This window comes from Talpa europaea, assembly GCF_964194135.1.
Source record: "Talpa europaea genome assembly, chromosome: 3".
NCBI lineage: Eukaryota > Metazoa > Chordata > Mammalia > Eulipotyphla > Talpidae > Talpa > Talpa europaea.
In genome coordinates, this window is record NC_140069.1 from 87,359,272 (window position 1) to 87,372,140 (window position 12,869).

Genomic DNA, 12,869 nt, shown 5'->3' on the forward strand with positions numbered 1-12,869 from the left:
TATCTTCTAGATATTATCAATTATCTCATTTGATGTATTAACCTCTGTAGCTGTCTGGAAATTTCAGAGCCACGTTTGGAGTCTACTATCTAGGTACATGGGGCCTTTAAGATAGATGTTTTGGTGGTTCATTTAGGCTTTCAGCAGCAAGTAGAATACTTTCCTACAGTGACTTAAGTGGTAATATATTACTCCTATAATATAGCTATCTCATATTACAGGACTATAAAGATAAGTAGTAGTTCTAGGTTGTTTCAGCAGCCCAATGATTTATACTATTTTACCCTTCTGTTTAACTAATACCAGTATATCAATATGCTTTTATGTTTTTCTTCCTTTCATATTTTTTTTTCCTTAAGATTATTGTCTCATGGTCTCAACATCACTGAAATAACTCTAAGCACTATGGTCTTGTGTTATAGAACTCAAAGAAAAAGATGAGGAAAGGGTTCTCTTTTTTATGGAAAGAAAATTTTTCTCATGTTGACTGGTGGATATTTCAGTCATGTAATTTATTAAATAGAAATCATTATTGCCAACATCAGTAGTGAAAAAAGTTAGGAAGGTAAATCTGATAGTTACTGTCAAAGAAAATAGGCTTTGTAAGTAAGGAATATGTTAAGAGGAAATGACTGGGGAAATTAGCCACAACTAGCCTAATAAATTGGCAATTTAACTTCCATTCACTGTAGCATACCTATATATTTAGACCAAATGAAATAATGTTTATAGCAGGCATTAAAATAAGGAAAAGAAGAATTGGGTATTGAAATATAAAATGTAAAAGGTAGGAAAGTGTAAGAATGTCACCTTCCCAGTTTCCCTTCTTTGACAGGGAAATGGGGTAATGCTATTTTATGTGGGACCCTCAGAGAAGGTTCTTAAGGTGACATTTCATAATACAAAAGGAGAATGGTGGAGGAGCAAGTGCTTATTTCAAAGGAGAACATTATAGGTAGGAGGACTAGAATAGGCAGACTCTGAAGTAGGCACATGCTTCTTTTGAGGACCAGCAAGGAGAATGGTATGGCGGTACAAAGTTAGCAACTGGGGTTGGTAAGAGGCAGAATGGAAGTCATGGCAGTCATGGAGCAGGGGGCCATGTCATGTAGGATCTGGAAGACCATGAGAAGGACTTTGGATTTTTACTCTGAGTGAGATGGAAAGTCACAGGACTTTTGCTTAGAGCACATGTGAGGCAACTAATGTTTTAAAAGGACCATCCTGATTATTACGTCAAGTATAGAATGTGGGAAAACAAGTATGTAAGTAGGAAGACCAGTTAGGAATCTTACTGCAATAGATTTGGGGCTGGAAATAATGAAAAATGACGAGTTTGCACGTATTTGTTGATAGACTGTTTGTAGAGTATAATAGAAAGAGAGGGATCAAAAATGACTTCTCTTTGGCCTAAACCTCTAGTAGAATGGAGTTGCAGATGGAAAAGATTTTAGGACGAGCATAGTTGTTGCCAGAGAAAGAGAAATTGAATGCAGTTTTGGACATGTTGGGTTCAAGATGCTGTTAGACATTGAAGAGGAGACATCAAGTAGGTCGTTGACCATCAGGTAGATAGGGAAGTAGTCAAGACTTAAAAAGTAGTCAAGATATAAAATTGGGAGCTGTCAGGGTATAGATAGTATTTATTGATATGTTGAGATGAATAGATGAAATTGCCTGGAGTGTAAGAGTAGGTAGAGATAAAAGATCTTATGACAGCTGTGGGCTATTTCAGCACTCAAGATTGGGAAGATAAGGACTAATCTACCAAGGAGAGCTTGGTGAGGTAAAAGCTAACTAAGATAGTAGTATCCCTGGGGTTTCAAAGACGTGTTTCCAAAAAAAAAAAAAAAAAAAGGGAATGAGCATTTCTGTCAAATAAGGTTGAAAAATGACCACCAGATTTGGCAAAATGGAGGTAATTTTCATCTTGATAGTAACTTTTGGAGTGGCTGGTAGTAGTTATGAAAACTTGGGAATGGAGTAGAATTGAAGATAATATATAACTATTATGATAAAAGTAGCTAATAGGGTTAGATTTTTTCTATTTAAGCAGAACTTAGAAGTATAACAGCATATGGGAACTGAGGAAAGATCTTTAAAACTTTTTTATAAAGAGATTCTACCATATGTTTAGTATGCAGTATGCTGTAAGGAGTGATCAAGTAGAGAAATAAATGCAGAAGAAAGACAGTGTTGCTGGAGGAAAGAGAGGGTGAGATTCAATACACAGTGAAAGAGTTAACTTTAGGTAGCAGAAAAGCAGACTTGGATGGGTTATATGTATTGATTGGAGGATTTGGGAATTCCCATTTTATTACCTTCCCCCTCCCTTCCCAACCCACTCCGGAAAAATAAGAAATAAGGCGAGCAATACTGGCAGGAATAGAGAGGCAATATTGAAGGTGTGAGGGAGAGATGAAGATACTCAACCATTACCTACAAAAATTCTAATTGGAAATGTTTTCAACTGCTTAGATGTAGGTACAAGTAGGGAAAGAGTTGGATTTACATTTGTTTCAAGAGTTATTGAGAGAAGACAGGTGAGAAAGAGAACAGCAAGATAATCCATGCTCTGTGCAAAGGATATAACTAATATACCATAGAATAATTAGGTAAAAAGGGAGCTATAGATCATCAGTAAACAGAAAGTTAGTGAATTGGAGATCCAAATGGTTAAACACTTGCTTGAGTCATAGAAAGAGTGAAAAAGGAAAGAGAAAAGGTAATGTTAGAGAATGATATTTTAGGCATTGAATTGTTGATAAAGTACAGAGTTTAGGTATAGTCACAGCAATGTGGTGATTGAAGTGGGATGGAGAAGAGCACTGATGATGTTATAATTGAGAAGATAAATGTGATATGCTGCTAACTCACTATAAGAGTCTAAACTCTTCCCTTAAACACTTAAATTTTATTATTAAGGTACCAGTAAAATATCTCTACCCGTTATTAAAAATATACTGTTTTTAAATATACTGGTTTTATAAGGTCTAGTTGCTTCTCAGTTTATAAGTCTTCCTGTGCTAATGTGTAACCAGGTGTCTTAAGACACCGCCCCCCCCCCACAAATTTGCATGTGCTAAAGGGATCTAACCATTAGTGCACACAAAGACAAAATATGCCCTTAATGTGAATGAACTTTAATAGAATTAGTGTGTGTGTAGTGAGAAGAGAAGGAAGAATAATCCAAATTAAATATCCAAAGTTGCCCTTCCCCTTGTGGGTCAGTCCCCAGCCAAACAGGTTCAGTTCTGACTGGGAACCATGGGAAGCGGGGTGGGGGTTGGGCAGGCAGGACCAGGCAAGTCTAGGACAGAAGGAACAAAATCAAAGTGTTACAGAGCAGGAAGAGGGGCACCCAGAACCCCCAAATCTGCCTGCTCTAAATAGGTTCTGCCATCTGCCGCATCAAGACAAAACATTGAAGACCTTTAATGGAAAGGAACTTTAATGCAATTAGTGAACAATACAGAAAAGACAAAGAATATAGTTTCTCATGGGTAAGAATATAGTTTCTAAATCAAGTTACCCATTCTTTCATGGGTAAGTATCCAGCCAAACAGGGTTGGCCCAAAGCAAGGCCCAAAAGCCTGCCACAAGTTTAAAGTATCTTCCAGCAAGGACCCATCGAAAAGGGTCAGAAACAGCCAGACAAGTCTGGAAGGAAAAGAGCAAAATCAAAATAAAGATAAAAGCTGCCATTGTTAACCTCCCACCGGTCTCTCACCCACATCTATTCCAACTACTCCAGGACTGAAAACCACGTACAGCTTCTTTACATGTCTCTCTGCTTCATGAGCTTCCTTTAGGTCTCCTCATTGTTCTCCCTCCTGTTTCCTTCCTTTTTCAGTTTCCTCTCCATCTTTTTTTTCCTCCCTGCTCGGCTCCACCTTTCTTTGGGTGGGGCAGGGAACCTGGAATCTCCCTTTGCCTAGGCACCACCCTATTACAAAAGTACAAATAAAGATAAGCAGCTGCCGTTTTATCAACCTCTATAAGTTTTCTCCATGCATATGCTTCTATGACTCATTCCCAGAAGTACAGGGTGCAAGTCAGGGCACAGAAACAAGAGCTCTCCCTTCTCCACTTGCCTTCCTAGAGACCACCTGCCTTTTGTCTTACATAGTTTCACATGCTGCTAAGCTCTGCCCCCTGGTTCTCAGTAGCAGGTCTAAGGTGACTACTTGTAAGTGGAGGTACCTCCCCATTTTATGTAACTGTAACTCCTATAGTCTCTACTATCAATTTATGCTCATTTGATCTGCTCTGTCAGTACTACTCTGGCAGCTGTGTTGACCAAACTACGCAATCTGGAGGCCCTCAAGCTAAATTTGACCTAAAGATAGATTTTCTTTGATAGGCAAATTGTTAGAAACAAAACCTTGAATTTAGATACCCTTAGATGGGATAGTGCAATTTGCTACAGGTCCTACAGTTCTTACCATTTCCTATCATTATCCCCTCCTCCCTAACACCATCATTTACTGTTATATTTTTTCCAGTATCTCTCAGACCTTTTCACTTATGCATTTAAAGTCCTTGCCATAGACATATCCAATCAGAAGCTTCCTCTTTAAGTGACTCTAATGATAGTCAATTAGTGACTGAAAAAGACAGATCTTATCATGAATCTTGAGTCAGCAATTTAACATCTCTGGCTTTCTAGTCACAAAATTGACATTAAAATAATAGATCCCACCTCTTGTGGTAGTATAAAGGATAAATAAGATATGTTAAAAGTCACCTGTGCCTGGCACATAGTGGCTATTGAGAAAACTTTTTCCCTTTCCACTGGGTATGGATCTTCACTCCATTTCTCCAAGCAGATTGACAGGATATTCCAAGTCAACTAATGCATTAATTTGGTCACTATTTTGACTGGTTTAACACCACCAAATAACTAGTGACCTAAACATGGGAGATGTTTAAATCTCTCTAAGATTTCACAGTGGTTTAATATTCAGGGAAATTTGGTTCCAGGACCAAATGCATTCTTTTTAAGATTTATTTATGCATATAAGAACTGGGGTGTATGACAGAGGTACGGGGCGGCAGGGAGGGTGTGTGAGAGGATTCACTGGAGACAGAGTGGAGAGCAGAAGAGGCAAATCTACTGAAATACACTGCTGAGGGGAGCAGTGGGTGAGACAGAAGTCTGCTGCACTATGTGGGTTAGCTCCCTGGCCAGGGATCAAACTTAAGCCACAGTGGCTGGTGATAGCTTGATAGGACTGAGCCTTTAACCCCTGCGCCACCAGGGAGGCTCCCCAAGTGCGTTTTTTTTTTAAGATTTATTTTTATTTATACAAGAACTGGGGTTACAGGCCAGAGGTATGGGAGGGTTAGAGAATTCACCAGAGACAAAGCAGGAAGCAGAACAGGCAGACTGACTGAAATACACTTCTGAGGGGAGCAGCAGGCGAGACAGAAGAGGTCTGCTGAGCTATGTGGGTCTCTATCTGGCCAGCTGGGAATGGAATGCAGGCTGCAGAGGCTGCCGACAGCTTCTCAGCGCTGTGCTCAAACCACTGCACCACCAGGGAGGCCCCCAGGTGCATTCTTAACTTGTTCCATCTTCCCTTTGTTGCACTTCCTGACAGTTAGAGATGACTTGTCAACACCTTGACTGGGTTTCACTCTATAGGAAGGAGAAAGAAGAGAATGTGGTTTCTTTTCAAGGGCCTCCATGTACACACTAAAAACTCAGAGGATTCCAAGTAGTTTGTAGAAGGGGAGAATAACAGTGAAAGATCATTAGTGGTTTCTGGCACAGTTAATATTTGTTTGGTGTATGTGTTATTTAAACAAGTTAATCCCTTGATCATATGGCCTCTAATCTCAAAATAATTAGTTAAAAATATTTATTTGAGGGCCTCCCCTGGTGGCATAGGTGGTTGAGCACAGCGCTGTGAAGCTCTCCACAGCCTCTGCAGAGCCGGTTCTGTCCCCACCGGCCTCGGAGCAACCCACATGGTGAGCAGACCTCTCCTGTTTCACCTGCTGTTCCCCTCATCATTGTATTTCTTCAGTTTGCCTGTTCTGGTACCTACTCTGTCTGGTGAATCCTCTCACCCTCCCGCACATCTGGCCTGTACCCCGGCTCTTGTATAAATAAAAAAAATAAATGAATTTAAAAAAATTAAAGTTATTTATTCCCTTTCAAGTATCTTTTATACTAGACCAGAAATCACTGGTCTTTTTCCTAAGTCAAAATCTTTGTCTTGATGCTTAACTCACCTATGTAAGCATAAATTTTTTATTTACCACTTTAATAGAATAATTTTATAGATCTGGTCATTTTTGCTAAGGTTCAATATAATCTTTTTTTTTTTAAAAGATTTATTTATTTATGCATATAGGAGCTGGGTATAGCCTGAGGTGCGGAGCAGGGTGAGAGGATTCACTCCAGACAGTGAGGAGACAAAATAGCTGATTAGCTGAAATACTCTACTGAGGAGAGCAGCAGGCGAGGCAGGAGAGAGGTCTGCTGAGCCAGGAGGGTTAGCTCCCTGGCCGGGGATCGAACTTGTGCTGCTGTGGCTGCAGATAGCTTCAAAGTGCTGAGACTTTACCCCTTGCTCCACCTGTGAGTCCCCTCAATATAATCTTTATTACCATTTAGTATCTTATGTCACCGAGATTTAGAGCATTTCATTAAAAAAAAAGAGCTGTGTGTGTGTGTGTGCGTGTGTGTATGTATATGTGTTGATGCATTTCTTACCTAGATTTTTATTTTTATAGTCATATGAAACAGTTATTAAGTCCATTTTACTAATGAGTTAACAGAGGTCAAAAGATGTTTAGCATCTTAATTTGAAATTGAAAAACCAGTGAGTGGTGGAACCAATACTTGTGTCCATGATCTTATATTTCTGTATTCCATGATTTTACCCTTGATGCTACACCATGACATCTATCACAGAATTGGCTCTTATGCATTATTTATCTTAAGGTCTTATTTTTTTAAGGTCATATTTATGTTAAGGTCTTATTTTTTTTTAATTGAAGTAACATTGCAAATTTTACTTGTATTTTATTATCATTTCTCTTTCCATTTTTTTTTTTTAAGTGTCTTGATTTCTCTTTGGATTGTAAAATCCCACCTTACTTAGACACTCTTTTAATATAACTTAGATAAAATATAACTTAGATGGATAGCTTTACCTTTATTTCTCCTTGGGACCAACCTAATATGTGAACTCTTATCATTTTGCTGCTTATTGCAGATTATTCTCTTTGGTTACATATTTACAGGTTATTTCTGGTTTTGATAGAGTAAATCATCTTTTTTTAATGCCCTACTCTTTATGAATAAAAAATATTTCCTCTGGCCTATTCCTCAGTCAGAAAAATGACTGAGAGCTCTATCTGCTTTCGCATTAGAGAGTTACACGAAGAGTTAAGGGAAATACCTCAAGCATTTTTTTACCAACAATGCTTGGCCTTGTTAATTCATTTTCATACTGGGTATAATCTATCCATTGCTAGCCAGTTAGAAATATCACACCCATCTTTGTTGGCTGTTCCTATGTTTTCTGGATATGTTGTTGTTTTATAATACTAATTTATATATGCACAACTTTTATATTTAATGAAAGTTTCTAGGTAAGATTATTAAAATTCTGTTTATTTAAAATGGTGAATGCTTTCTGAGTCCACATATAACTATATGTAATTCATAAGATTTAATTTCAGTATTTTTAAATCTACAAGGTCCTTTAAAGGAAAATGTGTTGTTAACCTGAAGTTGATACACAGGATTAAGTTTCTAAAGCAACAATCTTTATCACTATAAAAACTATATATAAAAACCACCTCTGTGATTTATTTTTTTTAACCTTTTCATCTTGAGTCTTTTTATTTTTTAATTTAAATTTCATTTTTAAATTCCCCATACAATTACAACCCCCTTATTTTGACCCTAAGCCCTCCTTTCCCCGCCCCCACCCCCCATAGAGTGTCTCTGGTTCATAGTTGTTTGTTGATTTTGATATTTTCTTTCTTATAGTTATTCTTTTTCCTGGTCCCTTATTTAAATTTTCTAGATTCCTGCTATGAATGAGACCATCCAGTATTTTTCTTTTTCTTTCTGACTTACTTCGCTGAGCATGATCCCTTCCAGCTCCATCCATGTTGCTGCAAATTGCATGTGTTTATCTTTTTTGAATGCTGAGTAATATCCCATGGTGTATATGTACCACATCTTCTTGATCCAATCATCTATTTTTGGGCATTTGGGTTGTTTCCAAGGCTTAGCTATTGTAAATAGTGCTGCTATAAACATAGGGGTGCAGATGCTCTTTGGAATTGATGTTTCTGTGTCCTTTGGGTAAATACCTAGGAGTGGAATTGCTGGATCATATGGAAGCTCTATGTTTAGTAGGTCCAGAAATCTCCACACAGCTCTCCATAGTGGTTGGACCAGTTTGCACTCCCACCAACAGTGCAGAAGAGTTCCTTTTTCTCTACACCCTCGCCAACATTTGTTGTTGCTAGCTTTTTTTAATATGTGCCATTCTCACTGGTGTAAGATGGTAGTATCTCATTGTAGTTTTGATTTGCATTTCCCTGATTACAAGTGATGTTGAACATTTTCTCATATGCCTGTTGGCCATTTGCATTTCCTCTTTGGAGAAGTTTCTTTTTAGCTCTTCTGCCCATTTTTTGACTGGATTATTTTCTTTGTTTTTTTGTTGAGTCTCATCAGCTCTTTGTAGATGTTTGTGATCAGTCCTTTATCATTAGTGTTGTATACAAAAATGTTCTCCCAGTTGGTGGGGTTTCTCTTTGTTTTTGTTATTGTCTCTTTTGCTTACAGAAGCTCTTTAATTGTGATTTATTTTAGATGTGACCATCACTGTAGAAGATTCTTCAGAAAGGAAATAATATCTCTTGTATTAGGTTTCTTATGATTGGAGTGAAAAATGTTCACTTTCCCCCTTTTTTTGATACAGGATATAGCGGATCCATTTTTTGCTTATTGTAAGCAACATGCAGATAGATTAGACAGAAAGTGGAAGAGGAAAAACTACTTGGCTCTACAGTCCTATTGTAAAATGTCTTTACAAGAGAGAGAAAAGCAACTATCACCTGAAGCACAGGTATGGGATTCATTCCAAAACTCATGTTTTTCCTTTGATGGTTATGAGTTTCAGATCCCATTTGTTTGCCAGTGACATGCAAAGTATAATTATGAAATTTGGTTAGTTATGTAGGAGATGGATTATCATTAAGGTAAATGGAGAGTAAAGTTTGTGGCTGAACACATTGCTTCTCATCTAGTCAATGGAACAGTCATTTATAAAGCGTGTTTCCAATACACTGCGGTATGTGGCTTAGACAAAATTATTGATGTTGACTGTATGTTTTTTTAGTCTATTCTAATGTTCATTTATGTAGAAGAGTTGGTCAGTTTGGCCTTCATTCAAAATAGACTCATATGTAATTTAAGTAAATTTATGGAACCTATTGCAGTTATTGGGAAGAGAAACTTCAGTTTAGTCAAAATAGTTTCTCACAAGACTGATCATAGATTAGAGTAGTTGTTACTAGGAGTAGACTTAATTTATTGTAACCCAAGAATTATATAGTATACTTTAAAAACTCATAGTATAATTTGCTTTCATGTAGGTGATTCTGGTCATCTTTTCTTTCTGTAAGTATGGAAGTAAAAAGCCCCAAAGGAGGTTGTTCCACTATAATATCTTTAAAGATTTGTATACGTTTGTTTTATAGGCAAGGATCAATGCCCGTCTTCAGCAATATCGTGCCAAAGCAGAACTAGCTCGATCCACCAGACCTCAGGCCTGGGTTCCAAGGGAAAAATTGCCCAGACCACTCACTAGTAGTGCTTCAGCCATTCGCAAACTGATGCGGAAAGCAGAACTAATGGGGATCAGTACAGATATCTTCCCAGTGGACAATTCAGATACTAGTTCTAGTGTGGATGGAAGGCGAAAGCATAAGCAACCAGCTCTCACTGCTGATTTTGTGAATTACTATTTTGGTCAGTATAGTCACTGATACATGCACATTTTCATGTATGAGAATTTGCAAATGAAAATATTTGATATGCAGTTCATTTTAAAAATGTATTAGCTATGCTACATATGTCAAGTAAAAGCATCTTTATTTTCTTAGTAAATTATGAATTATAAAATGCCAGCTATATATATTTGTAATTATAAAGATATTTTAAACAATGTTGGTTTATCTTGTGATCATTTCTATGGCTAGCTTCTCCCATTGTGTATTTTGTTTATGAGCTTTTACTTTCTACTAAAGTAAAATTGGATGTTTAATTTAAATAGAGAGAAATATGCGCATGATTCAAATTCAGGAAAATATGGCTGAACAAAAGAATATAAAGGATAAGTTAGAAAACGAACAAGAAAAGCTTCATGTGGAATATAATAAGGTAAGTTGGATACAGAAAAACCTAACATTAATTGATCTTACTCTTTAATTTTATAGCATTTCTAGTATGTGCTTCATTTAGAAATTCTCTTGGGGTTTTTTCTGCCCTTCCCTTTAGCTCCTACCTTTTCTGTCTTCATTACCACAACAATAAGGCACAAGTTTTTCTGAATTTTTTTTTAATTTAGGTAGCATTAGTTTACAAAACACTACTGGTTTCAGGTATACAGATTCTTGTCTCAGTCACTGTATACATGGCACCATGCCCACCACCAAATGTTGAGATACCATCCACCACCAACCAACTTACCCACTCTGATTTACCATCACCATCATTTTGTTTTCAGTGTCTAGAGTTTTTTTTTTGTTGTTGTTTTGTTTGTTTGTTTTATATTCCACAAATGAGTAAACTGTGGTATTTGTCATATTCCTTGTACTTATTTTATTTAGCATAACCAGCTAAATGTCCACCTATGTAGAAAACAGCAAGATTTCATCTTTTTTTATGACTGAATAGTATTTGATTCTGTATATACACCACATCTTCTTTATCCAGTTATGTGTTGTTGCACACTTGGGAGGTTTTATGTCTTGGCTGTTGTAAATAGTGAGTGCTACAATGAGCATAGGGTAGGGGCATTTTTTTTTTTTTAATGACTGTTTTTATATTCTTTGGGAAAATACCTAGAAATAGAGTTGCTGGCTCATATGGAAGTTCTATTTTTAATTTTTTGAGGAACTTCCACACTTTTCTGTATAGGTTATACCAATTTACATTTTTATCAATAATGCAAGAGGGTTCTTTTTTCTACATAATTTTACCAACTCCTTTTGTTTCTGAACTTTTTGATAATAGACATTCTAAACAATGTGGTGAAATCTCATTGTGCTTTTGCTTTGCATTTCCCTTGTAATAAGTGATGTAGAACCATTCATATGTATGTTGGCCGTCTATGTGTCTTTTGGTAAGATGGCTATTTGGATCCTGTGCCGATTTTTTAATTGAATTGCTTATTTTTTTGATGTTGAATTATGAGTTGTTTATGTGTTTTGGATATTAATCCCTTGTCTGATAAGTCATTTGCAAATAACTTTTTTTTTTCCAGTGGGCTCTCTTTTTGTTTAACAGATACTTCTTTTTCTGTGTGGCGCTTTTTAGTTTGATATAGTTCTGTTTATAGTCTCTTGTTTTTCTTGCTATGGGAAATGAATTCATAATCACTAAGACTATCAAAGAGCTTATCATGTATTTTTTCCTCTGTGTATTTTATGATTCCAAGTCTTACATTTGTATATATATATTAATAGATGAATGTATATTCTTTTGCATGTGACTGTCCAGTTTTCCCCACTTATTGAAGAGACCCCACCCTACTTATTGAAGAAACTTTACTTTTTCCATTGTATGATCTTGTCTCCTTCACTACAAATTAGTTGTCTATAATGCATGGTTTTATTTTGGGGATTTCAGTTCTATTCCATTGGTGTAAATGCCTGTTTTCATTCCAATACCAGAGTGTTTTGATTACTGCAGCACTGTAGTATATAATTTGAAGTTAGGGAGCATTATACCTCCATTTTTGTTCTTCTTTTCTCAGGATTGTTTTGGCTATTTGGTATTTTTTTCAATTTCATGCAAATTTTACAATTTTTGTTCTATTTTGGTGAAGACTGCCATTGGGATCTTAATTGACTGTATATATTGCTTGAGATATAAAGGCCATTTTGACAATATTGAACCTCCTCCTGATTCATAAACATGGAATAATGTCTTTCTGTTTCTTTGTGTCTTCAATTTCTTTCAACAGTGTCTTACAAATTTCAGTGTATAGGGCCTTCACTTCCTTACATTTATTCCTAGGTATTTTATTCCTTTGATATGATTAAAAAAAGCATATTGTTTTCATTATTTCTCCTTCCTCTGGTTTGTTGTTCACATACGGAAATGCAACAGATTTTCGTATATCGATTTTGTAGCCTTAAACTTTACTGTACTTGTTTATTACTGCTACAGCTTTTTCATGGTATCACCCAAAGTTACCCATTGCCTCATGAGTAAATGCCCATCCTAACCGGATTGACCCAAAGTGGGGTTTCTGAGGCCCAAATCTTTGCCATAAGTCTAGGGCACCTTCTGTCAGGCAACCCTAAGTATGGGACAGAAAGGCCCAGGCAAGTCTGGGGTGAAAGGAGCAAAATCAGAATACAAATCAAGGTAACAGCTGCATTGTCAAGCCTCCCCCTGGGTCTCTCATCCACATGTCTTCCAAGTGTTTTTACATGTCTTGACCCCACATATCTTCTTCCATGTTCCCCTAGTCCCTGGTGCAAGTCCAAAACAAGTGGACCTTCTTCACATGTCTCCTCTCCATGTGCCTCCTGGGTTTTTCTTCAAGTGTTCTTCAGTTTCTTTTTGCCAGTCTGCTCCACCCTTCACTAGATGGGATAGG

General features: G+C 36.9%; 1 protein-coding gene across 1 annotated transcript in view; it reads left to right on the forward strand.

Annotated features, from left to right (window-relative positions):
• The window catches only part of PHF14 (PHD finger protein 14), a gene marked incomplete at both ends in the record, with an annotated part of 164,381 nt that overhangs the window by 35,908 nt on the left and 115,604 nt on the right, over positions 1 to 12,869 (forward strand). The window contains 3 exons of the mRNA XM_084230926.1: positions 8,958 to 9,104; positions 9,739 to 10,009; positions 10,314 to 10,420. Of these exons, the coding sequence (XP_084087052.1) occupies positions 8,958 to 9,104; positions 9,739 to 10,009; positions 10,314 to 10,420 (525 nt within the window). The remainder of the gene's footprint in view (positions 1 to 8,957; positions 9,105 to 9,738; positions 10,010 to 10,313; positions 10,421 to 12,869) is intronic.